At 41.9% G+C, this 27,811-nt stretch overlaps 1 protein-coding gene across 1 annotated transcript in view; it reads left to right on the top strand.

The window, feature by feature from the left end:
• LOC124613517 (hemicentin-2-like) overlaps nt 1-21,142 on the top strand; it is a 1,448,717-nt gene extending 1,427,575 nt beyond the window's left edge. Inside the window, exons 10-11 of the mRNA XM_047142227.1 lie at nt 11,257-11,688; nt 21,111-21,142. Of these exons, the coding sequence (XP_046998183.1) occupies nt 11,257-11,688; nt 21,111-21,142 (464 nt within the window). The remainder of the gene's footprint in view (nt 1-11,256; nt 11,689-21,110) is intronic.
• The last annotated feature ends 6,669 nt before the right edge of the window (nt 21,143-27,811 follow it).

Below are 27,811 nucleotides of genomic sequence, written 5' to 3'. Positions count from 1 at the left end.
GCAGTTCTAAACTCATCAGTGATGCAAACCCGCGTAACAAGAGAACGTGGTGCTTCCGACGTAAATCCCAAGACTATAGAATAATTGAAGAATGTCATTGAACCGTGAATTTACTTTCAAAAGTTTTCTTAAGAATTTGCTTTATTCACTAGCGTTTCATCAAGAACATTAACGCATTGAATCACACTGTGTGAGCGTGGAAGTAGTTGCCAGTGGTTTTTTTTTTTGTCATCAGTCTACTGACTCGTTTGATGTGGCCTGCCACGAATTCCTTTCCTGTGCTAACCTCTTCATCTCAGAGTAGCACTTGCAACCTACGTCCTCAATTATTTGCTTGACGTATTCCAATCTCTGTCTTCCTCTACAGTTTTTGCCCTCTACAGCTCCCTCTAGTACCATGGAAGTCATTCCCTCATGTCTTAGCAGATGTCCTATCATCCTGTCCCTTCTCCTCATCAGTGTTTTCCACATATTCCTTTCCTCTTCCATTCTGCGTAGAACCTCCTCATTCCTTACCTTATCAGTCCACCTAATTTTCAACATTCGTCTATAGCACCACATCTCAAATGCTTCGATTCCCCACAGTCCAAGTTTCACTACCATACAATGCTGTACTCCAGACGTATATCCTCAGAAATTTCTTCCTCAAATTAAGGCCGGTGTTTGATATTAGTAGACTTCTCTTGGCCGGAAATGCCTTTTTTGCCATAGCGAGTCTGCTTTTGATGTCCTCCTTGCTCCGTCCGTCATTGATTATTTTACTGCCTAGGTAGCTGAATTCCTTAACTTCATTGACTTCGTAACCATCAATCCTGATGTTAAGTTTCTCGCTGTTCTCATTTCTACTACTTCTCAATACCTTCGTCTTTCTCCGATTTACTCTCAAACCATACTGTGTACTCATTAGACTGTTCATTCCGTTCAGCAGATCATTTAATTTTTCTTCACTTTCACTCAGGATAGCAATGTCATCAGCGAATCGTATCATTGATATCCTTTCACCTTGTATTTTAATTCCACTCCTGAACCTTTCTTTTATTTCCATCATTGCTTCCTCGATGTGCAGATTGAAGAGTAGGGGGGAATGTTACAGCCTTGTCTTACACCCTTCTTAATACGAGCACTTCGTTCTTGATCGTCCACTCTTATTATTCGCTCTTGGTTGTTGTACATATTGTATATGACCCGTTTCTCCCTATAGCTTACCCCTAACCACTACTTTTTTCAGAATCTCTAACAGCTTGTCCCAGTTTATATTGTCGAACGCTTTTTCGAGGTCGACAAATCCTATGAAAGTGTCTTGATTTTTCTTTAGCCTAGCTTCCGTTATTAGCCGTAACGTCAGAATTGCCTCTCTCGTCCCTTTACTTTTCCTAAAGCCAAACTGATCGTCACCTAGCGCTTTCTCAATTTTCTTTTCTATTCTTCTGTATATTATTCTTGTAAGCAGCTTCGATGCATGAGCTGTTAAGCTGATTGTGCGAGAATTCTCGCACTTGTCAGCTCTTGCCGTCTTCGGAATTGTGTGGATGATGCTTTTCCGAAAGTCAGATGGTATGTCGCCAGACTCATATATTCTACACACCAACGTATATAGTCGTTTTGTTGCCACTTCCCCCAATGATTTTAGAAATTCTGATGGAATGTTATCTATCCCTTCTGCCTTATTTGACCGTAAGTCCTCCAAAGCTCTTTTAAATTTCGATTCTAATACTGGATCCCCTATCTCTTCTAAATCGACTCCTGTTTCTTCTTCAATCACATCAGACAAATCTTCACCCTCATAGAGGCTTTCAATGTATTCTTTCTACCTATCTGCTCTCTCCTCTGCATTTAACAGTGGAGTTCCCGTTGCACTCTTAATGTTACCACCGTTGTTTTGACTTTCCTGTATGCTGAGTCTGTCCTTCCGACAATCATATCTTTTTCGATGTCTTCACATTTTTTCCTGCAGCCATTTCGTCTTAGCTTCCCTGCACTTCCTATTTATTTCATTCCTCAGCGACTTGTATTTCTGTATTCCTGATTTTCCCGGAACATGTTTTTACTTCCTCCTTTCATCAATCAACTGATGTATTTCTTCTGTTACCCATGGTTTCTTCGCAGCTACCTTCTTTGTACCTATGTTTACCTTCCCAACTTCTGTGATGGCCCTTTTTAGAGATGTCCATTCCTCTTCAACTGTACTGCCTACTGCGCTATTCCTTATTGATGTATCTATAGCGTTAGAGAACGTCAAACGTATCTCGTCATTCCTTAGCACTTCCGTATCCCACTTCTTTGCGTATTGATTCATCCTGACTAATGTCTTGAACTTCAGCCTACTCTTCATCACTACTATATTGTGATCTGAGTCTATATCTGCTACTGGGTACGTCTTACAATCCAGTATCTGATTTCGGAATCTATGTCTGACCATGATGTAATCTAATTTAAATCTTCCCGTATCTCCCGGCCTTTTCCAAGTATACCTCCTCCTGCTGTGATTCTTGAACAGGGTATTCGCTATTACTAGCTGAAACTTGTTACAGAACTCAATTAGTCTTTCTCCTCTTTCATTCCTTGTCCCAAGCCCATATTCTCCTGTAGCCTTTTCTTCTACTCCTTCCCCTACAACTGCATTCCAGTCGCCCATGACTATTAGATTTTCGTCCCCCTTTACGTACTGCATTACCCTTTCAATATCCTCATAAGCTTTCTCTATCTGTTCATCTTCAGCTTGCGACGTCGGCATGTATACCTGAACTATCGTTGTCGGTGTTGGTCTGCTGTCGATTCTGATTAGAACAACCCACTCACTGAACTGTTCACAGTAACACACCCTCAGCCCTACCTTCCTATTCATAACGAATCCTACACCTGTTATACCATTTTCTGCTGCTGTTGATATTACCCGATACTCATCTGACCAGAAATCCTTGTCTTCCTTCCACTTCACTTCACTGACCCCTACTATATCTAGATTGAGCCTTTGCATTTCCCTTTTCAGATTTTCTAGTTTCCCTACCACGTTCAAGCTTCTGACATTCCACGCCCCGACTCGTAGAACGTTATCCTCTCGTTGATTATTCAATATTTTTCTCATAGTAACCTCCCCCTTGGCAGTCCCCTCCCGGAGATCCGAATGGGGGACTATTCCGGAATCTTTTGCCAATGGAGAGATTATCATGACACTTCTTCAATTACAGGCCACATGTCCTGTGGATACACGTTACGTGCCTTTAATGCAGTGGTTTCCATTGCCTTCTGCATCCTCATGTCGTTGATCATTGCTGATTCTTCTGCCTTTAGGGGCATATTTCCCACCCCTAGGGCAAGAGAGTGCCCTGAACCTCTATCCGTTCTTCCGCCCTCTTTGACAAGGCCGTTGGCAGAATGAGGCTGACTTCCTATGCCGGAAGTCTTCGGCCGCCAGTGCAGATTATTTATCAAAATTTAGGTAGTGGCGGGGATCGAACCCGGGACCGAAGACGTTTTGATTATGAATCAAAGATGCTACCCCTAGACCAGTTTTTTTTTTTTTATAAAACCTTTATTAAAAAAAACAATGTTACACATTGCAAATACATACTAAGTTATACATACATGAAGTTATTTAAACAAAGCGGTTTGATCATTTCAATTGCGCTGACATTAAGGAAAGACAACAGAAGATTGTGTTACTGACAAAATCACCAGAAAGAATTAAATTAAACATAAATACTTGAGAATGGCGGAAAGGAGATATATAATAAAGTTGACTAGCCTTCCAACTACACTTTCTGGACATTAATTGAATCTAAGTATTTGAAGTGATCAGATCTATATAATCAGTCTTTCACTGCAAAAATGAACAGGGCAATGTGCCAGCCATTGAATATTACATTTATCGGATAGTATCTTATGGTTTTAACCAATCGATAAGGAGATTTCTATAAAAACTGTCTATTTCCAAATTTCTAGTATAAGCCAATAATGCACCTTTCATGATTTGTGTTTGGCACTATTAGACACACAATCTCAATGTCACATAAGTTCTGTACATTAGATTATAAATTTCAAAAAACTGCTCTCTGAAGTAGAGAAAGCACACATCATAAATATACTGTAAAATCTTAAATAGTATCCTTAAGGTAACTACAATACATCACTGTCAACACAGTCTTCTTTTTTATATTAACCAATGCGCATTCTTTCAAATACAATTTTTAGCATATTACCGAACTTTTTCTTGTGATTCGAATAGCTTCTAATTTTGTGGAACTCACACAGCATGTGTACCTTGAACTCTATGATGCTATCGGATCCTAATTTGTTAAGGACGTAGTTAACAAAATTTCCCAGCAACCAGTACACAGCGTTATTTTTTGCTTCTGGGAAATAGCGTGCTTCAGGCCTGTGTATCAATGACAGCGATATATACTCAGGGGATGTTCTTGTAATCAGAGCGATTTGCTCCCGGATCCACTTCCAACTATTCATGTGACCACTGCAAGTATATCGATGAATTACTGTGTCAACTAGATGACATTGTTGACATAAATTTGTTTCACAGAGTCCGATTGCGTGCAGTCTTTCATTGGTGCTAACTATGTTGTTAACTGTCTTGTACCATGACGTTTTTATATTAGACGTGAGCACATTAGAACTAATGTTTTTCCAAATCTCAGTCCACTCAATGTTTGGAAACTGTCGTTCTATTTTGTTTCTTCCTTCGCTTTTCTTTCGTTCCCGCATTATGGCTCTCGATGTTAAGTGTCGGGACTGCCTGAGTTCGACACTGACATAACTAAACTCAACATAGAAAATCCTCACGTGCTGTAAGCGACTGTTGATATTCTGCACGTCAATCGGGGGAAGCAGGCTTGGAGGTTTAATGATGTCGAAAAGTTGGCTGGTTATGCTTTCTCGCGAGTCTCTTATTAAATTAACTTGCCTTTTGATAAAAAGAGCAGAGGCTTTATCCGTTATATCAGTTAATCCTAGTCCACCATTTTTAGGATCTAAAGTGGCTACTTTAGCAGGTACTCTGAACACTTCACCTCTCCACAAAAATTTTGTGATTTTGGACATTATTCTCCTCGCTATCATTCTCGGTATTGGAAACAGCTGGGCAGTATAATAAGCCTTAGCAAGGATGCATGAGTTGATATACTGTGTTCTTTGAACTTGGTTCATATATCGAGTTAAATTCTCTACAATGGCTCCTTGCACTTTATCTGCTGCAACTTTCCAATTTAAAGCCGTCATTTTCATAGGGCATGCTGTCAGGGTGATCCCAAGTGTTTCATGTTGTCGGACTAAGTTTGCCCACTCGACGTTGATATTATCAAAACCTCTGAGATTTAACATCTTACTTTTTTTTCCGTTTGCATTGGCTCCAGATGCTCTACAGTACGAATCAATCACTGTTGCTAGCGTGGTTACCTCGTCATTATTCCTTATAATGACCCCTATATCGTCAGCATAGGCCCTTATAACTGTTTTGTTTCCTGATAATGTTAAGCCTTTTAATGTAGCATGGACATGTCGGAGGAAAGGTTCCAGCGAAATTGCGAAGAGCGACATGGACAGAGGACTTCCTTGTGGAACACCTCGTTGTATTTGCATCGGCCTGGATTGTTGACAATTCACCGCTATTTTAGCATTTATTCCAGTTGCTATGTTCTTAATCAACTGTATAACCCTATCGTTGAAACCTATTTTCTTCAAAGTCTGTAGAAGATATTCATGGTTTACTACATCGAACGCCTTATAAAATTCTAAAAACAATAAAGCACACTTTATGTTTGTTACAGAAGTTATTGCAATGATATCCCTGAATTCCGCTAGATTTTGAGAAATGGTTCTGCCTTGCGCACAGTTCTGATGTTGACAAATAATTTTATCTGTAAGGCATGAAATTCTCTTGTTTATTATTCTAGCTATTAATTTATAATCAGAATTCAGCAGTGAAATTGGACGAAAATTATTTAAATCTTTGTTTCCATTATTTTTTGGCACCAGAACAATTTTACTCTCCTTAAACTCAGCCGGAATCATTTTACCCTGAATAACCTCATTTACAATGTCCGTGATTTTCGCACCCACTATTGGCCAGTAACGGATGTAAAATTCTGCTGGCAGACCATCCGGTCCTGGGGATTTTTTTGGTGGCGAGGCGCACAGAGTCTCATACACGTCTTCTTCACTGACAACCTCGAGAAAATTTTCGTTGTCATCGTCTGTCAGCTGTGGGGCTAGGATGTCAAGGAATTCTTCCAAGGAAGCATCACTACTTTGATGTACAGAATATAGCTCGCAATAATAGCGATAAATCTCGTCCATGATATCCTGCTGGGTTCTGAGAATCGTGCCGTGTTTTGTTCGAATTTCTTCAATAAAAGTCCTTCTCCCGTTTTTCGTATGCTTCACTAAATGATATAGGGAAGTAGTTTCATCTGCTGACACCGAATTTGCCTTCGATTTTATTTTCAACCCTTCCATTTGACTTCTCTTGATATTAAGTAACTTGGCTTTGACTTTTTGATGTCTGCTATCCGAAGTGAGGAACCTGCTGAGACTTGATCATATAGATCTCTCAAAACGGAATAGTAATACTCTATAGTGCATTTCATTTCCCTTGCGCTCTGGGCACTGTATTGAATAAGAACTTTCCTCAACTTTGGCTTTGCCATTTTAATCCACCAGTCAATAGCAGTGGCATATCTACTACGGGCTCGCAGGCATATTGCCAATGTTTCTTTAATCAGATCTTCTAAATCATGATTAACTAACAAGGAAGTGTTCAAATTCCACTGATTCTTGAATCGGCGAACCGGCTGTCTTGTTAGATTTATGCAAGCTAAGACACTTGAATGGTCTGAAAAGTACGTAGGAATGGTTTCTACTTTTGTCACGGAAGTTACAAGATTTTTAGAAATATATAGTCTATCAATCCTGCTACGTGATGTTGCCGTGACATAAGTGAACTTAACAATGGAGGGGTATTTGATTTCCCATATATCCTTTAATTCTAAACCAGTAACTAATTGTTTTAGTTCACTTGAGAAATTAAAATTAGGTAACTGATCTTTTCGATTTAAAACACAATTAAAATCACCTCCAAGTAATAACTGTCTTGGTGATTTCCTTAACAAGTATATCAAGTCGTCTTTGAAGAAACGTGCCCTGTCAGCTCGATGAGAACTTCCTGAAGGGGCGTACAAGTTGATGATAGTCACATCATAGATATTTAGTCCTATTCCCCTTCCGGATTCCAGTCGTTCCACCTCGCTTACTGTAATCCCTTCCCTTACCAAAATAGCTGTTCCAACACTTGTTTCGGGAGACACATTTATGTAACTGGCAAAACCGGGAATTACCAAATCCGAAATTAGTACTTCTTGTAACAGGGCAATATCAGTCGCGGATTCGTACAAAAATTCCTTAAGGGCCGATAATTTCAAACCGGTCGTGATTTTATTTATGTTTATAGTGGTGACAGAATAAGATTGCGTCATTGTGCTGTCACTATGTAGTTGTTTTGTTGAACTAATTTAGTTTACTGTGGTTCAGTTAAGCTGTAACAGTTTTCTCGGAAGGCTGAACATGGAATAACACTTCAATCAGTTTATTAGTTACTGTCCCGTTTTTTTTCTACTTCTGATGTTTTCTCTTGTACCGCAAGCAGACTGATTTCCTGGTAAACTTTCTGATTTTTCCTCCAGTGATTCGTGTACGACCGTTTCGGACTGAACATTCTTTGGGCTTGGGTCGCCCCTACTGGATTTTCCCTTCCCTTGGTTACGAGCTACATTCTCATTTGGTTGCGTCGGTATTTTACTTCGCGGCTTATCTGGAGCTGGAGCAGCAGCAGACGCTTTAGCAATTTCGGTTGCCGGCGCCTGCCCTGAGGTGTTGACCGTGATTTCAGTTTGGCCACCACTTCCTCATTCTTTATTAATTTCACTCACTTTCTGATCGAGGGAAACAAATGGAGACTGCAGTTTTGCATCCTCTCCCTGAATTTGTTTATTAACAGATAGATTCTGATCTTTGCAATCGGCTACTGCACCTGTTGTTTCTTGCAAATTAATGCTGCTTACACCCCTTTCATTTTCTGGTACCGTATGTGTATTATCTTTCTGTTCATTAGTTTCCATTCGCATTTTGCCTTCAGGTTCCTCTGCCTTCTCATCGCACTGTTTTTGCTTGCGAAGTGAGGGAGTGGGACAAGACAGTTCGTCCTCTGAACAACTATCAGTTATCTCCAGAGGTCGTTTTTTCGGTTGCATTTCAGTTTCACGAGTAGTGGCAACGGGGTTTCCTTTTGTTGTTAACGGGGGAAATTGACTGTTATAGTGAAGGGAGACATCAGCTTGTCCCGCTGCGTTAACATCCTCAACCAGTTGTTCCGGGCTATTCTTTGGTAACAGATCATTTAAGGTAATCTTCTGACGCTGTATCAAATTACTTTTAAGCACAACAGTTCGCCGCGGACATTCCTGTCTGAAGTGGCCGGTTTCGTTACATATATGACATGTAGCTTCCTGACCTGTATAAACAATTTGTGCCTTATACCCACAAACAGTTATGTGAGACGGAATATTCGTCTTAACGTCCATCTCTACACAGCGGACCCCGTTAAAACACTGCAGTTTAAAGCGAGGCGACCATCTTTCATTTGCAATTGATTTAACGTCTCCGTAGTTTAAAAGAGCTTCCTTAATCTTATCATTTTCAATTTCAATGGGGAGATTCAAGACACGAACGGTTTTGTAATGAATGTCCGCTCTATAGATGGAAACCTTACTTTTATAACCATTTCTATGCACAAAATCTACTTCATAGCCCCACTTTCGTAACACTTCATCAACAGTCGAAGCACTGATTAACTTGACAAAAACACAGTATTTTTCCCGATCCAGTTGCCAGGTATGAACGGTTTCAGAATTTAGACCAATTACCTGTGTAATCCAGTCATCTATTTCCAGGGATGTCGGCTGAACAGGACGGGATTCTTTGTCAAAAGCAAATACCAGAGTATTCTTCCTGAGGTTTGTAGCCATGGTTAATCCAGCGAAGCAATTTCGGTTAAACAACCGAAATTCCAAGTAGCAGCAGCAAGACCAGAAAGAGCGATCAGATCACAAGGAACAGGAACGAACACGGAGATTAACGGACGGACGGCACTCGGCGAAGCACAAGTACAGCGATGTAAACACTGAAGTGCAGCGCAACAGTTAACAGCGGCCACTCGCGAGCGCGGCTGAAACGGAACTGTGGGTAACTGATAAAAACAAATCAAATTTCTTTCAACAAATGGAAATTTTATTCCTAAAAGCCTTTTTTTAGAAACAGATTTAAAATTATAATCAGAAAGCACTCTAAATATCAAGTTACAATTTATTGAGAGGCAGAAAAAACAAATTTTTGACAGTATGAGCTTTCGGGCTGAGAACCTTGCCGCTCCCTTTTGAGATGGCCGTAGTTACGACCGCTCACAACAACCTCTGAAAGACTACACTGGTTCAAATCTGCAACACACCAGATTACTTTAAATTAAAACTTTTAACAACTCACACAAGTTCATAAACTATGCACCCTGTAGGAGGCATGGAAATGGTACAAAACTCTAACATTAAAAGATTAACTTGCCACCGAAGGTGCAGATTGATTAAAAAAAAACAACAAAAAAAAAAAAAACGCTTACGGTGGAAGGGTGGCAACTTTATATACTAAAATAACCATTTAAATTAAAACCCATGAAATGCAGTCTTACATGAAATGTACAATGTTAGCCAAACATACTCTACATTACATATATACCTCCTCTCAAGATAATAGGCAAGATAACGACATATTTCAGGAATTCGGCCGTTACACTTCAAGCAATAAATTCGTTAACACCGAATCCAACAAACATGGCAGAGGCAGCTATTAACGTACGGCACACACACAGACAGACAGACAGACAGACAGACCCTAACTGCCTAACAAATGCGGACGAGAGACAGACGAGCAAGCTGGGGACGAGAGACTGACCAAGAAAACATGTAGAATTTAACAAGTAAATGAAACACTATATCACGAATCACTTCTAATAAACTGCGATGTCTGGCGAAGACCTGGCGCAGCACCCCCAAAACGATCTCCTGAATCGTCCGCTGCCAGCCGCTTCAATGGACGCAGGAAGGCGCGCCGATCTCCCGTCTCACGGCGTCGCAGCTCGCACCGGTCAGACCGATGTCGTGGGTTGGCTCCTGTTGCTCTCGTGTCGGCTGCGAAGCCACTACCCCTCGCTATACGGCGTGGCCCACCGGACTGACGTGGCGACCTCACATGCGCCGACGCTCAAGACGGGCAGTTGATCTTGTGTCTCAGTGCGCGACCGACCAGCCGATCGATCCAACTGCCAATGACGATAGCCTGAACAAACTCGAGCAGACTGGCGGCCTAAACATACTAGCACTCCGGACGACAGACAGACACTGACTGCCCCACACTGACCTGGCTGACCAATTGACCCATTGGCGAGCTCATAGCGCCCCTTAAATGCACGTCAACAGGCAACCTTTGCTCTTTCCCACCAGAGGGAGACACCAAAGCTGCGATTGCCACAGCGGCGCCACCGCCAGAAATGGAGGGCAACTGCTTCACACTACGCGCTGTGGCGCGCTCTTCAAAACAGCAATTTTACTACGGCTCAGTCATTTGGTCGGGTCGTTCTTGTTTGCAACTGTTTCCAGTTTACGTCGCAAGAGTTATACGTGGTTCAGTGATGCTCGTCCACGATCCCATGAATATTCAGCAAAGTCGCATTACAGCGAAGAATTTTGGCTGATCAGGGCCATCCAGAGTTACAGTGACTGCTCTCAGATGGCGATTCTTCGATCCTAGACGACATGTTCCCTCTTGGCACTGCTCGCATTGCCCACGACTGGTTTTAAGAGCACGAGCAAGAATTGTCGCTGCTCCCCTGGCCGCCACAGTCGCCACACCTCAATGTTATTGAGCCTTTATGGTCTATCTCGGACAGAAGGGAATGTTATTGCTATGCACCTCCATCATCATTGCCTGAACTTGCCTCTGTTTTGAAGGAAGAGTAGTATGAGATACCCTTGAAAACCGAACAGGAAGCTGTTTGGAGTGCCAACGGTTTTGCTACATCATATTAGGGTTGGTAATGTGTTTTTGGTGTTGCCGTATTTTGTCCAGCCCCTGTGCGTCCCTCTGTTGATGGGAGGGTTAAACTCGCTATGTTGCCTGTCCTCGAGCACGTGGCGGTGTTTGCAGACGCGCCGCGGTGCCGGCCGGGCCACGAGGAGGCGCGCGTCGGCGCCGTGCGCCACGAGGCGGTGTCGGCGCTGTGCGAGGTGGACGCCGACCCCGGCGGCGAGGCGGTGCGCTTCAGCTGGACGCTGCAGCGCGGCCGCGACGTGCTGCCTCTGCCCGCCTCCCGCGCCGCGGCGCGCGGCGCCGCCTCCGAGCTGCGCTACACTCCCGCCGCCGAGACCGACTTCGGCACGCTCGCCTGCTGGGCCTCCAACAGCGTCGGCCGCCAGGACCGGCCCTGCCTCTTCCACATCGTCCACGGTCGTAAGTACACGCATCCAACTTGTGTTTCCTCACTTTTACGTCTACATCTGAACTACCTAAGCCACCGAGAACTGTATGGCCGAGGTTCCACGCACCCGCCCGAGGGCTCGTGGCTGGACACGGGCGTAGGTGTGCAGCGCTATGCAAACGGATTAATTTCAGGCAGTCTTGCAACCAGGCCGTATGATACGTGATGTAACTCCACTGGCGGAGCGCCCGCGAACAGGAATGGCTGAACAACTCATGCATGTGCAAAACATTTGCACTAAAGCAGTCTAGTGAACTAGCTGCACCCGCCTACAAGCAGAATGAGAGATGGACACGGACTCCGTTGCCACTTGCGTCAACTTTGGAACAGCCTACCTGTACCACATTCACACAATGTTGCGTGTTTGTCTTGAGCAGGGCCATAACCAGCGGATGGCGAACTGTTTGAAAATAAAACAATAAAGAAAGCTTAATAATTAAGCAGGAGAGGCTCATGGTCACTTCTCCTACACCTCGTGTTCCTACCTTCCCCCGGCGAGAAGAAGCCTTCCCTTCAGCCAATGGCCTTAAAATATTGTCACAGAGGCTGCTTTGATCTAGAGGACTTTACAGCATCTGAAATGAAAAACCGGCGAAGTAGACTTAGATGCCTGCAAATAGGCAACCGCATGACACTCCTCCGACGCCAGTTGCGCGCCTGTGGCCAGCTAGGAATAATTCGTAGCTATTCTCTGTAAAGGAATATTTTTACATAAATGTTGGTATGTGCTACTATTGCCGAACCGAGCGCCTTAGAGTGACCTTTTGCCATTCTATTCACGCATGTGTTAAGGCTGCATCCATCCGTGATGAAGGACGCAAACCAAGACAGCTAAAAAACATAAGCACCCTATGTAGCTTCAGATCACCTTCAAATTTCATTGCATGATACTGAACGGTCCCTAGTGGTTCCAACCTGTACACCAGAGCAAAGATAGCGGTCGCACTGCACTCCAGAGCGCTACGATCACGTTCTGTGGGGACGCAGACCCAGAATACCCTTAGAGAGTAATGTCAGCAGCGTCAAAGATGTCAATAGCGTTCTCCTCTTGTTCATCACACTGAGAACTGAGGTTCTCGACCACGAAATATGCGGCAGTCAACACCCCAGCAAAATGGGTGGTTTCAGTCACTACCTTTATGCTACTCTCTGAGGTTTCTGTGTCGATTCTGAGCGATGGCGTATCTGAGATCTTATTCTTAGCCACCCAAAAGAAAACAGAGCAAACGCATTGTGTCGCGGATTTGAGCGCCACCGCAGAGACTTCAAAAGAAGTGGTAAAATGTGGGTAACTGGTGATGTGACGAGCTCTCCCTAGTGTGAAACGTCCGCGGTGGCGTTCAGCAAAATTGCAGAGTAGTTCGGTGACTATGTGACACCATTAATCCACCATACATTTCAAATGAATTTAAGACTTACAGCTATTTATTTGCGTGTGTTTTGTCCACACCTTGCGTTGCCCTAGGATGACGTCACAAGGCGCCTCGTTTCCTCAGCTTTAGAGAGAACTATTGTAGGCAACTTTAACACGAATTTCAAACTTCTACGTCGCAGTGAGAAACAATTACCGGTTTCAAAAAAATAGTACTTTAATTCTGTCGTGCAGAATTTTTAGCCATGAAGATAATCCAGAGTGATTGAAACATGTCATGTAATTTCCAATGCGTATCTGATACTGAAAAAAAATGAAATTTTCCGATGAACAAATTAAAAATAGGTTAAATTCCTCAGTTTCGATAAAGGTTCTCTGCATAAAATGAATGCGGGAGCCGGAACACCCTTTTCAGTTTATCTCAACTTGGAACAGTCTCATACCACTAACAATGTACTAGGATTTTTTTTTTTTTTTTTTTTTTTTTTTTTTTTTTTTTTTTTTTTTTTTTTTTTTTTGGTCATCAGTCTACTGACTGGTTTGATGCAGCCCGCCACAAATTCCTTTCCTGTGCTAACCTCTTCATCTCAGGGTAGCACTTGCAACCTACGTCCTCAATTATTTGCTTGACGTATTCCAATCTCTGTCTTCCTCTACAGTTTTTGCCCTCTAAAGCTCCCTCTAGTACCATGGAAGTCATTCCCTCGTGTCTTAGCAGATGTCCTATCATCCTGTCCCTTCTCCTTATCAGTGTTTTCCACATATTCCTTTCCTCTCCCATTCTGCGTAGAACCTCCTCATTCCTTACCTTATCAGTCCACCTAATTTTCAACATTCGTCTATATCACCACATCTCAAATGCTTCGATTCTCTTCTGTTCCGGTTTTCCCACAGTCCATGTTTCACTACCATACAATGCTGTACTCCAGATGGACAAAACGAGCGAGACCCCTCGCCTGTTCGTTATGCTGATCCGCACAGCTTTAAAGTCTGCTATACAGTATAACAGGCAAGGCGACGAAGTGCTACCAACATACTATGCAAGTTCGCTCAGCTGATGTGCTGAGATAGCTAGCACTGGCGAAACTCGCGTTTCGAAGACGCCATAGCATCGTCTGCCACCACTTCGTGCGAAACGAAATACCTCAAGTATAAGCCAATGTGTTTTATTCGCATATCGGTGACTATGACTTGGATCTAAACTGTGTTTGTGGATAGTACATATGCTCAGATTGCGAATCTAACATCATGAATGAAGACTAGGGGAAATGAATTAGGCGTCCTTCCTCTTCCGTAACATCAAATATATTTCAATTATTTTTTCTTAAATGAACTGCGCAGAAATTATACACCAGAAGTGAATAACTTTTTAGCAACACCAGATGATAGTAACAGCTTGCCGGCGCGCGTTAGCCGAGCGCTCAACGGCGTCGTATCGGGGACCGCGCGGCTCCTTGCACCGTCAGTTCGAATCCTTCCCCGGCATAGATGTGTGTTAGGTTAGGTAGGTTGAAGTAGTTTTACATCCAGGGGACTGATGACCTAAGCAGTTTGGTGGCATACTTCTTAGAGCCATTTTTTGACCTTTCGCGTAAATTTTCTTTACATAAACGGCCGTACCTTTAGATTGCGTTGACATAGCTCACTTTTTTACACCACCAAGGGACCGTATACCGCAGGACGTGTGATACATTTCCGCATATTATGTCCACCCGTACTCGAGGTAAACGGGTTTTAAGGGTTGGGTGGACAGATAGACGGTCAAGAAAGCGAGGCTAGTAGGGTTCCATTTTTACCGATTTACGTGACGAAATCCTAACAACGAAAATAGCTACCACAGTTAGTGAAGATGAGGGCCGCATATTAATTTTCCCCTACTCTTTATTCGAAATGTTCCAGTTGCAGTCGATACATCAGCATATTAACCGTAGCTACGTTTTCGATCCAAATCACGTTTACAGGAATGCAAATAAAATCCATTTGTGTACAATAGATCCCACTATTAATGCCACCGCGTTTTAGATGTGAGAGCATTCCCATTGCTAGCTACCTTAAGGAATACTTCGGCTAATGAACGTTTTCTGGCTGTGGCACTTCTGATGGAGAATTCGAAACATTGTAGAAAACGTTTGGCAGCTACGTCGCCGTTTATTTCCTGGGGTGGTGCAGAATTATCCTACTAAATTTACTCACTTTATTTCACATAAGCGGTGACATAAAGGGAGACAGTTCATGTTTTTGAGTCCAGAAAGCTCTATACAACAGAAACTGCAGATCATTTTGGCATTTTCACTGCGAAATTTCCTGCTAATTCATGTATGGGGTAATAATAGAGGGCTGTTTACCTGGGTTCTCTGGTAGCGTAGTGAAAGGTGTTTGCTACTGCAAGGGAGGTCTGGTCTGTTTTCGGTTCTAGTCTCGATGGAGGCAGATAGACCATCAGTAAAGGAATTTTAAGAAATTATCGTTCCCCCAATACGTTTTATTGCTACCTTTATTCTGTATCGGCGCCCTGTGGATGTCGATATGAAAATCTTGTAGAAAATGGCTCTGAGCACTATGGGACTTAACATCTGTGGTCATCAGTCCCCTAGAACTTAGAACTACTTAAATCTAACTAACCTAAGGACATCACACATATCCATGCCCGAGGCAGGATTCGAACCTGCGACCATAGCGGTCACGTGGTTCCAGACTGAAGCGCCTAGAATCTTACGGCCACACCGGCCGGCAAACTCTTGTAGAATTTCATACTTGTTACTGCCTACTTTTTCCTCTTCTGTCAATAACTGAATTGACTTAAGTGTTGCTCTGAATGATTTTAAACTGAATTTGCACACTTTCATGGAAGGTCAGCAACGGTAATCCAGTATGACTGGTCTGAACGATGACACAGACCATTTCGCGACCGAATGAGCATAATATTTTGCTAATTCGTAACGATCTGGGGTACTTTGTCTTACTAAAACCGTTATGTTATGTTATCTCGATAAGGTGAAATTCATTTTTACTAGTACAGTTCATATTAATTAGCTTTTCTTCTTTCATTTATATCTTATATTTAGGTGTTGTGGTTAACACACTAATCGCCGGCCGTAGTGGCCGAGTGGTTCTAGGCGCTACAGTCTGGAACCGCGCGACTGCTACGGTCGCAGGTTCAAATCCTGCCTCGGGAGTGGATGTGTGTGATGTCCATAGGTTAGTTAGGTTTAAGTAGTTCTAAGTTCTAGGGGACTGATGACCTCAGAAGTTAAGTCCCATAGTGCTGAGAGCCATTTTTTAAAACACTAATCACCATTAATATAGTCTTACACATGATTGAAAACAGTCTGACGAATTTCGGATAGTTTTTCAATATCACGCCTGTGTATAGTTTGTTGGTAGCACTTCGTCGCTTTGCGTGTTATGCTGTGTAGCAGACTTTAAAGGTGTGCGGATCAGCATAACGAAAAGGCGAGGGGCTCTCGCTCGTTTTCTCCACGACTGTACATCCTCAGAAATTTCTTCCTCAAATTAAGGCCGGTATTTGATATTACTAGACTTCTCTTGGCCAGAAATGCCTTTTTTGCCATAGCGAGTCTGCTTTTGATGTCCTCCTTGCTCCGTCTGTCATTGGTTATTTTACTGCCTAGGTAGCAGAATTCCTTAACTTCATTGGCTTCGTGACCATCAATCCTGATTTCTCGCTGTTCTCATTTCTACTACTTCTCATTACCTTCGTATTTCTCCGATTTACTCTCAAACCATACTGTGTACTCATTAGACTGTTCATTCCGTTCAGCAGATCATTTAATTCTTCTTCACTTTCACTCAGGATAACAATTGCATCAGCGAATCGTATCATTGATATCCTTTCACCTTGTATTTTAATTCCACACCTGAACCTTTCCTTTATTTCTATCATTGCTTCCTCGATGTACAGATTGAAGAGAAGGGACGAAACGCTACAGCCTTTTCTTACACCCTTCTTAATAGGATATTGGACTGAAAAGACAAAACTTTGCAACAGCTGTCGCAGGTCCCATTACCAGAGCATGAAAAAAATGCCAAGATGTACACTCTCGTTTCACACATAATAAGGGAAAATCTTGCATATGAACTTCGTGTTCTTTCACTAAAAGAGTCATCCGTGGTAGAGATTACCCGCACTTAATGCGTGAAACTTCCCACATGTTACAGCTCAGCAATCGTCTACTTTGTGGCTCATATTCCAGGACACCGAAACAGTGTCGTCCATCCTGACTTTCTAATGACCGATCTGCCCCGTTTTCCATAACCTCTTGGAATATAAGACGCTTCAGCGGTGCCGCCCGCAGTTGACAGTGGCTTTCCAGTGTAAAAACACAACGTCGTGCAGGATGCTCAACAGAAGAAACGCAGACGACAATGTTATAGACCTGTAGTGCAGTTGGACAGGAACTGAGGAAACAATTGGTTTTCGCTTGGTTGAAAAAATCATGACCATCGTATTAAGTTGTTGTTGTTGTTGTGGTCTTCAGTCCTGAGACTGATTTCATGCAGCTCTTCATGCTACTCTATCCCGTGCCAGCTTCTTCATCTCCCAGTACCTACCGCAACCTACATCCTTCTGTATCTGCTTAGTGTATTCATCTCTTGGTCTCCCTCTACAATTTTTACCCTCCACGCTGCCCTCCAATACTAAATTGGTGATTTCTTGATGCCTCAGAACATGTCCTACCAACCGATCCCTCCTTCTAGTCAAGTTGTGCCACAAACTTCTCTTCTCCCAAATCCTATTCAATACTTCCTCATTAGTAATGTGATCTACCCATCTAATCTTCAGCCTTCTTCTGTAGCACCACATTTCAAAAGCTTCTATTCGCTTCTTGTCCAAACTATCTATCGTCAATGTTTGACTTTCATACATGGCTACACTCCATACAAATACTGTCAAAAATTACTTCCTGACACTTAAAACTATACTCGATGTTAACAAATTTCTCTTCTTCAGAAACGCTTTCCTCGCCATTGCCAGTCTACATTTTATATCGTCTCTACTTCGACCATCATCAGTTATTTTGCTCCCCAAATAGCAAAATTCCTTTACTACTTTAAGTGTCTCATTTCCTAATCTAATTCCCTCAGCATCACCCGACTTAATTCGACTACATTCCATTATCCTCGTTTTACTTTTGTTGTTCATCTTATATCCTCCTTTCAAGACAATATCCATTCTGTTCAACTGCTCCTCCAAGTCCTTTGCTGTCTCTGACAGAATTACAATGTCATCGGCGAATCTCAAAGTTTTTATTTCTTCTTCATGTATTTTAATACCTACACCGAATTTATCTTTTGTTTCTTTCACTGCTTGCGCAATATACAGATTGAATAACAACGGGGAGAAATTACAACCCTGTCTCACTCCCTTCCCAACCACTGCTTCCCTTTCATGTCCCTCGACTCTTATAACTGCCATCTGGTTTCTGTACAAATTGTAAATAGCCTTTCGCTACCTGTATTTTACCCATGCCACCTTCAGAATTTGAAAGAGAGTATTCCAGTCAACGTTGTCAAAAGCTTTCTCTAAGTCTACAAATGCTAGAAACGTAGGTTTGCCCTTCCTTAATCTAGCTTCTAAGATACGTCGTAGGGTCAGTATTGCCTCACGTGTTCCAACATTTCAACGGAATCCAAACTGATCTTCCCCGAGCTCGGCTTCTACCAGTTTTTCCATTCGTCTGTAATGAATTCGCGTTAGTATTTTCCAGCTGTGACTTATTAAACTGATAGTTCGGTAATTTTCACACCTGTCAACACCTGCTTTCTTTGGGATTGGAATTATTATATTCTTCTTGAAGTCTGAGGATATTTCGCCTGTTTCATACATCGTGCTCACCAGATGGTAGAGTTTTGTCAGAACTGGTTCTCCCAAGGCCGTCAGTAGTTCTAATGGAATGTTGTCTACTCTGGGGCCTTGTTTCGACTCAGGTCTTTCAGTGCTCTGTCAAACTCTTCACGCAGTATCGTATCTCCCATTTCATCTTCATCTTCATCCTCTTCCATTTCCATAACATTGTCCTCAAGTACATCGGCCTTGTATAGACCCTCTATATAGTCCTTCCACCTTTCTGCTTTCCCTTCTTTGCTTAGAACTGGGTTTCCATCTGAGCTCTTGATGTTCATGCAAGTGGTTCTCTTATCTCCAAAGGTCTCTTCAATTTTCCTGTAGGCAGTATCTATCTTACCTCTAGTGATACTCGCTTCTACATCCTTACATTTGACCTCTAGCCATCCCCGCTTAGCAATTTTGCACTTCCTGTCGATCTCATTTTTGAGACGTTTGTATTCCTTTTTGCCTGCTTCATTTACTGCATTTTTATATTGTCTCCTTTCATCAATTAAATTCAATATATCTTCTGTTACCCAAGGATTTCTACTAGCTCTCGTCATATTACCTACTTGATCCTCTGCTGCCTTCACTACTACATCCCTCAGAGCTAGCCATTCTTCTTCTGCTGTATTTCTTTCCCCCCTTCCTGTCAATTGTTCCCTTATGCACTCCCTGAAACTCTGTACAACCTCTGGTTTAGTCAGGTTATCCAGGTCCCATCTCCTAAAATTCCCACCTTTTTGCAGTTTCTTCAGTTTTAATCTACAGATCATAACCAATAGATTGTGGTCAGAGTCCACATCTGCTCCTGGAAATGTCTTACAATTTAAAACCTGGTTCCTAAATCTCTGTCTTACCTTTATATAATCTGTCTGATACCTTTTAGTATCTCCAGGATTCTTCCATGTATACAACCTTCTTTAATGATTCTTGAACCAAGTGTTAGCTATGATTAACTTACGCTCAGTGCAAAATTCTACCAGGCGGCGTCCTCTTTCATTTCTTAGCCCCATAGCCCCAATCCATATTCACCTACTACATTTCCTTCTCTACCTTTTCCTGCTACCGAATTTCAGTCACCTATGACTATTAAATTTTCGCCACCCTTCACTATCTAAATAATTTATTTTATTTCGTCACATTTCTTCAATTTCTTCGTCATCTGCAGAGCTAGTTGGCATATAAACTTGTACTACAGTAGTAGGCGGGGCTTCATATCTATCTTTGCAACAATAATGCGTTCACTATGCTGTTTGTAGTAGCTTACCCGCATTCCTATTTTCGTATTCATTAGTAAACCTACTCCTGCATTACCCCTATTTGATTTTGTGTTTATAACCCTGTAGTCACCTGACCAGAAGTCTTGTTCCTCCTGCCACCGAACTTCACTAATTCCCACTATATCTAACTTTAACCTGTCCATATCCCTTTTTAAATTTTCTAACCTACCTGCCCGATTAAGGGATCTGACATTCCACGCTCCTATCCGTAGAACGCCAGTTTTCTTTCTCCTGATAACGACATCCTCTTGAGTAGTCGCCGCCCGGAGACCCGAATGGGGGACTATTTTACCTCCGGAATATTTTACCCGAGAGGATGCCATCATCATTTAACAATACAGTAAAGCCTCATGCCCTCGGGAAAAATTACGGCCGTAGTTTCCCCTTGCTTTCAGCCGTTCGCAGTACCAACACAGCAAGGCCGTTTTGGTTAGCGTTACAAGGGCAGATCAGTCAATCATCCAGACTGTTGCCCTTGCAACTACTGAAAAGGCTGATTTGGTGAAATAATGTGTTTTTATGTTGTTAAACTATATTCGACGTACAAGATCAGAGTCAACCGTTCCGTCATTTTATTTAACGTTATCTGGGCTACCCGGCTTCGCTCAGGGAGTTGATATGAGATTGTATGGTACTTGGAATTAAAGGACAAAATTTTAAGTTCGAAGTAAAGAAATTTTATTGAAAATTTATCCTAACTATTTACAATACTATTTTAAGTACAAGAAGTAAAGAATTGTTATTGAAAAAATTTTCTAATTATTTACAATACTTGTTTATAAACATTATTGATCGTCAAACAGCTGTTGCCTTACATAGATTTGATGAAATGAGCTTGCTGAGTAGTATGATCGGAGATCCAATCATAAGTCGAAGGCAGTGTAATGGCATTCCTGGTAATTGCAAATAGTTTAGAAATTCTCTAGGGAATTCCACACTTTCTTCAACGTTTACCATCGTATATATCGGTTTGTGTATTGTCTCTTCACCCGGAATTTTCTTTTGCATATTTCTTTTCAGCATACATCGACCTCGTCTCCTGGTGTGCTTAGAACATTTTGGTAAGTATTGTTTATATGGTACTACCCACTGATTAACTATTTTCAGTTCGTCGCTGCCTCGTATTCGTTATTTTGCTGTGAGGCCACCGTTTATTGGTGATCTTCTTCTGTATTTGGGAGAGCCATCACTTCAGGTTTGTGGGTCGTCCACACATTGTTTTAGGGAATTTTTTTTTTTTTTAATTTTCCATCACTCATACATGGCGAATGGGGGTTTAATGACCTGCATGGTCCGTTTATCATGGTTTTCAGTACTATGTCGTATAGTTCCGGATCTTCTTGTGAATTAGGAAACTCACCTTGGACGTTTTTGTCGATATCCCTGTTATGAATACTGTCCTGTAGCCATATGAGATTGTGTGAGTGAGGCAGTCCTGGTTTTTGTCATTCGATTGCATAAATGCAGAATCTAGCAGTTCCAAAGACGTGGCATTTTGTGATGACTTCAATAAATCTCAATTATTTTCTTTGGAAAACTCGGCTGTTATGTCGGGTCGATGCATGAGGGCTTGTCAGTATGTTAGCTGTTCTTTGATTTCTGGCCACGATGAGTTGCATGTGATTGTTATGAAGAGATCAGGTCGTCCATATTTTCTTCTGTAGGTCATGGGATGTTCAGTGTATTCGTGCATATATCTCCGACTTCCTATGTATGATGAGGGTTAGATTAACATTGTTCCAGCATCGTCAATGTTTCTGTCATTTGTGACTGCGTCTCCAATGTGGATGTATTATTCCGTGCGTAGTTTCTTATGATTCAGTCTTATGTAAAGCATCCGTTCCGCTTCCATTTTTGCATACCTATCTACCAGGAATTGTTGGAATAAAGGGCGAGTATTGAAAATGTGATTTATATTTCATTGCCTCTGATCATTAAGCTGTAATCACAGAGATCCTTGGAAATGACTTTCTCGTTAAAATGATATCCGTCCTATCCGTGCAGAAATATTAATTGATATTGGAGAGCATTAACATGAGCGGTGTGTCTCTGCAGTGCATTGTAGCCCTTCTCTTCTTCGTTGTATAACTGTGTCACGGTTTGTGTTTTCATTGTCCATAATTACGATGGCGATTTCGTCTATCTGAGGTACAGTAAATCGATGTTTGTGTTGTCAGTAGGCTGTATAGGTTTTTTTATTGGTTACGCCACGTAGCGCTCTGTATGAAAATCACTGGCTGTGCTGTGTGCAGTCTGTGGCTGGTTGGCATTGTTGTAATACTCGCCATTGTAGTGTTGGGCAGTTGGCTATTAACAGCGCGTAGCGTTGCGCAGTTGGAGGTGAGCTGCCAGCAGTGGTGGATGTGGCGAGTGAGATGGCGGAGTTTTGAGAGCGGATGATCTGGACAGAGATAGTAAATTTGTAATATTGGATACCATGAACTCATATAGATATTATGAGTTTTGAACACTATTAAGGCAATTACATTGTTTGTTCTCTATAAAAATCTTTCATTTGCTAACTATGCCTGTCTGTAGTTAGTGCCTTCAGCAGTTTGAATCTTTTATTTAGCTGGCAGTATTGGCGCTCGCTGTATTGCAGTAGTTTGAGTAAGGAAGATTTTTGTGAGGTAAGTGATTTGTGAAAGGTATGGGTTATTGTTAGTAGGGGCCATTCTTTTGTAGGGATTATTAAAAGTGAGACTGCGTCGCGCTAAAAACATTGTGTCTCAGTTTAGTGTTGATCAGAATAGGGAAAGAGCGAAATGTCTGAGTACGTTCAGTTCTGCTCAGCTGTTTGAAAATCAAATAATGTAAGAGGTTTATCAGCACAGTAATTCATTACTTTTTCTAAGGGGACGTTTCAGTGTCCTCCAGGTGGTCTTTTGTCGACTTGAATTATAACTTAATAGTCATCAGCAATCACTCAGTCTAGTGCTGTTTTCAATACGTGAATCAGTTGGTTATATCTGTGTAAGTTCCTCTGTACATCTTGAGCTACTTCTCGTATCAATCCACTGATATTTGTGCATAGTTAATCAATTTCCGTTTCTTCACTTTCGATGAAAGAATTTTGTAGAAATTGATGGTCTTAGTTGGGTAGTGTTAGTAAAGATCCCATGTTACGATAGCTTTGTCCTTGGATGTAAAAAACATAATCGATTTGGTTGCTTTTAGTGCTGATCGAAATGACACCGAAAACAGTCAACTAGAAGCAGGCTTCGTACACTTTTATATTTTGATGAAATTGTTGATTCCGGAGTTTCCCAGGTCATGTAATATAAAAACTTCTGCGGACGTGCTTCCAGTGGGGGAATCGAATTTTTTCATTCACGCAAGAGAATTCTAGTGTTCCTCCAGTGACTTTTTGTTGTTGTTAAATTGGCAGATGTTATCAATTTTTCCGATTATTACATGTATGTGTTTGTTATATTCTTTCGCCAGGTGGTCGTGGAATGCTTCATTTGTTAGGTTATACTGTTTGCTTGTCCTCTTTGCTCTTAGGATAATATTTTCATGGCTGGCTTGAGTTCGCAGTTCGCATTTCTTCGGTTTCTCTGCTTATCATGGAGCACATTGTGGTTCGTTGGGATCTTAAACGTGCTTCGCGCTCTTTGCTTTTCTTTTCGCTTTTTATTTTTCGTCGTTTTGCTTCAGAACTGCCAATATCTACGCCTCTTTTACGTTCGGGCATTGTTTGAAATATAAATCAAACTAACTTTTTATTAACAAATTCAGTAAGTACATTTACACAATTTTCATACTTTGTTTTCGTTTTATATTCAGTCACTGTGTCACTCCGTTTGTGCCCACTCACTTCACTAACTTCTCAGTTCTTACCTTCGTCCCTGATATGAAGCTGACGTTAGAATCCACGACAGGTCTTGTTTATACATCCCGACCAATGGGTAGCCCCACCAATGTCGAATCCCAGAACATACCAAAAAGGTGTCGAATAGTCCGCAATGTTTCAGAACATTACACAGCATTAGAAAGTGTTCTGGAATGTTCATCAATGAGCTGGGATGTTCCACGATGTTCCCAAACATTCTGGAGTCTTTCCGAATGTTCCAGACTATCCCCGAACATTCCAGTATATCCCGGATCATTATGGAGCATTCCAGAACATTCTGGGATGTCTTGTAATGCTCTCGAATGCAATATTCTAGAATACACTCTAATGTTCTGGAGAGTTCTAGAAATTTCTGGGGAGCGATACTTCCCAGCCCTTATATCTTCAAAAGCATGCCCTTCAGGTAACAACAGGAATCTTCCTCATGGATGGGGGACAGAGAGTTACCTCACCATATAACTCCCTTGATCATTCTGGGACTCGTTTCTTAGTTTTAACGGCACACTCATTGTACACTTTTGTAACATATATTGATTAATACTACACCGAGGTTATGAATCAAGTTTAATATGCTGAAATTTTAACGGAACAATGATCAGTGTTAAAATAAATGCCCAAATATAAACTGATTCATTTCTTTTTATTTAAATTCTCTTTTTATATATATATCACCGGTTGTCGTAAGATGACTATTAATAGATTATAATTAATGTTAGTCTGGTTGGGAATTTGGTAAGCTGGACTGGATACCTGGTGAAACAGTTGCTCAGTAATGCAAGGTTAACTTCCCCAGATAGCTCACAGCTATTAACCCGCTTTTATTGTCTTGAATATCAGCACCGCTCTCAGAACAACTTAAAGCATCAACATTACATAGTGTTGTGAAATGTATTTTGGCTCATCCGATGGAGTGTTGTCTTCGAGAGAAAGAGGTTCAACTTCGAGGACCTATCTTGTAAAAAGTTCTAATCTGTCTGAAATATGTATTATAGAGTAAATGCTCCTGCTAAGTAAGAACTTATTTGTATACATAAAGAAGCGCTGGCTCTCTGAATTTCAGTTCAGTACCTTAACCAGCTGAATTTCTAGAAGCATTTGAGGTATGGTACGTCTGACGGCTATTAAAATGAACATGTAAAACCACCAACCAGGAAGTCCTGTAACGCGTTGCCGAAGAAAGGTCGTTTACGAGAACAATAGAACTAAGAACACACCCATGGTTTCGTCATATAATGTGACACAGCCAGATCCTTGTAATAGTCCAAGAGAAAACATAACAAGGGAATACAGCCCTAGGAAGATAGTGACTGGCATTTTTAAAGCAAGCTATATATAATGCAGAAGTCTCCACTAATGTAGAAATGACGAAACTAGCTTCTAATAAACCCAGACCAAGAGCTGTCAACCAAAGAAAGATTGCTAATGAAGAGTTTTTCCACCAGCGTGCCATGTTTTCGATAAACAAATGGAGAACTACCTGTAAGGCTGTCTTCGTGTAAAGCGGAATAATCTAAGAAAAGCAAACATATTCCCAAAACAGAGATTTCAGTGCAAATAGGACTGCTGCATCAAAGTAGCGCCTTCTGTTCTACATTAATCCCCTTGCTTGTAGGGACATTATTCGACATAATACTTTTTTGTGTTTTCTCTCACGACATAACGCTGAGGGATACAGTGCTTGAAGAATTCGAGTCACATCCAGAAGAAGTGGGGGTTCAATCCCCGTCTGGCCATCGACATTATCGCCGGCTGGGGTGGCCGAGCAGTTCTAGGCGCTACAGTCTGGGACCACGCGACCGCTACGGTCGCAGGTTCGAATCCTGCCTCGGGCATCGATGTGTGTGATGTCCTTAGGTTAGTTAGGATTAAGTAGTTCTAAGTTCTAGGGGACTGATGACCTCAGATGGTAAGTCCCGTAGTGCTCAGAGCCATTTGAACCATCGACATTATCGTGGTTTCCATGCCCCGGCATGGACAGCACCCATCTCCTTCCTCTTTTCTGACCTAGACGAGCTGTAATACGCCATCGTCGACAGAAAGTTTAACCCTGACATTTTCTTTCCTACCAAACGATACACAATGAGTAATACTTACCACTGCATGGGAAAATTATTTGCTGTTTCATGCGTCTAAGAAATTGACTGACTTTAACAGTCTGTATTTTGTACAAAATTTGTAACTCATTAATAGAAATTACTGCTGCGCTCTGTATGTTTATACCTTGGAATCTTGTGTATTCGATGGAGCATTACATCTCTATATCAGTATTAGCCTCTGCGTTAGCTGCGTGACTTCCAGCTAGAAGGGAAAATCGATTTATAAGCATCGATATTAGAGACGTTGGAACAATTTCCATAAACCGGATCTCACTTCAGTCTCGCCGTTGCCTAACCGTGAACCTACCATTTCTGCCAGCGACGTTACGTGCGCCCAGTGCAGAGTTGGACTTCCTCTCGTCCGCCAGGCAGAAACGAGACGCCTCCGGAGCGCCAGTTTATGGGCGATAATTTCCGCTCACTCCGCCAGACGGCGCATTGTTAATTGCAGTTTGGAAACAAAATTTTGGAGGGCGGGTGCGCAGTTGCATCGCGAAGTCCAGAAATCCCTCAACTACAGGGTCTTGCAAGCTGATAGCACATCTGCCAACACACGACTCTTGCACTGTACGACAAACTCACATATAGGGAAGAACGTGTAAACACCGTCAGCTGCACGCGACCAAACACACGTCGCTCCACGGATGCGTTCCGGGGAAAAAGAACCATCCCTGAAGTTGTTTCTGCAGATTTTGAGAAACTGCGGGAACCATTAGTATGGACGGCTGGACGGAGTTGCGAGTCACGCCTCCCCGAGTCCAGTGTCTTATTCTCTGCTCCGCATTACCGTTCCGATGGTGTTATATTATTTAGACAAAAAGCCTCTAAGGAGATCGACGACCATATTGGAGTCAAATGCTAAAACACTGGCCATGTTCACCAAAATAACTTTAGAATATCAACTCATGACGCCTTTCGAGAGAACGCCAACATCATGTCTGTGGCAAGGAACATAAGGTATAAGACAAAATATTAAGACGTTGTATTAAGATATTCGAACATCGTAGAAACAAACGAGAACATTCCTATTATAATTACTACAGCGTATCATATCACTCACTACCCTATAACGCCATCAGTGCCCAATTGACATAAGCAGTTCGCCAGTGTACAAGAGAAACATTTCGCCAGTTTGCGGCGTCAGTTAAAGTACTGATTATGACATCAGCTGTATCTTTAAACGAAAAAACCGTATTAAATACAATATTTATTATTTAAACTCTATATGTAATAAAAACTGTTAAAAAAGGGATGAAATAGACACAATCAGTGCCGTAGCTGCAGCATTTGAAAGCTACTGAAATTAGAACTTATGCAAGTTGCACGAATCGAAATAGTTTAGTATATAAATTTCAACTAAAATCCACAGCGAACTCTAAATTGCAGAAAGATATAGATATACAGGGTGTTCGAAGAAAAGTGTCTAACACTTTGAGTGGTGGTAGTACTCACTGAAACAAGAAAAATAAGTCCAGTAAAGATGGGCCCGGTAATACATATATTCCATGATAATCACTTGTTTACAGGAAGTGTTGAGCGTGGCGTCCGTCTTGCAATGTACCCCCTGCCTTCCATCGTAAGGAATGACACACCCTTCGAAGTATACACGGTTGATGTTCTACCTGCTGGCACACATTGAAGGCGCGACCCTGTAATGTCCACACATCATTGATTAGCGTAGCGTGGACCATTCCTTCAAGTTTTCCCGTAAGCAAAATTCTAGGGGATTCAGGTCTGGATAACAAACAGACCACGCTGCTTGAAACACATTT

The sequence above is a fragment of the Schistocerca americana genome, chromosome 4, assembly GCF_021461395.2.
Source record: "Schistocerca americana isolate TAMUIC-IGC-003095 chromosome 4, iqSchAmer2.1, whole genome shotgun sequence".
Classification (NCBI taxonomy): domain Eukaryota; kingdom Metazoa; phylum Arthropoda; class Insecta; order Orthoptera; family Acrididae; genus Schistocerca; species Schistocerca americana.
The sequence above is the reverse complement of the archived record's forward strand: the minus strand, read 5'-3'. Positions and strand labels throughout refer to the sequence as shown.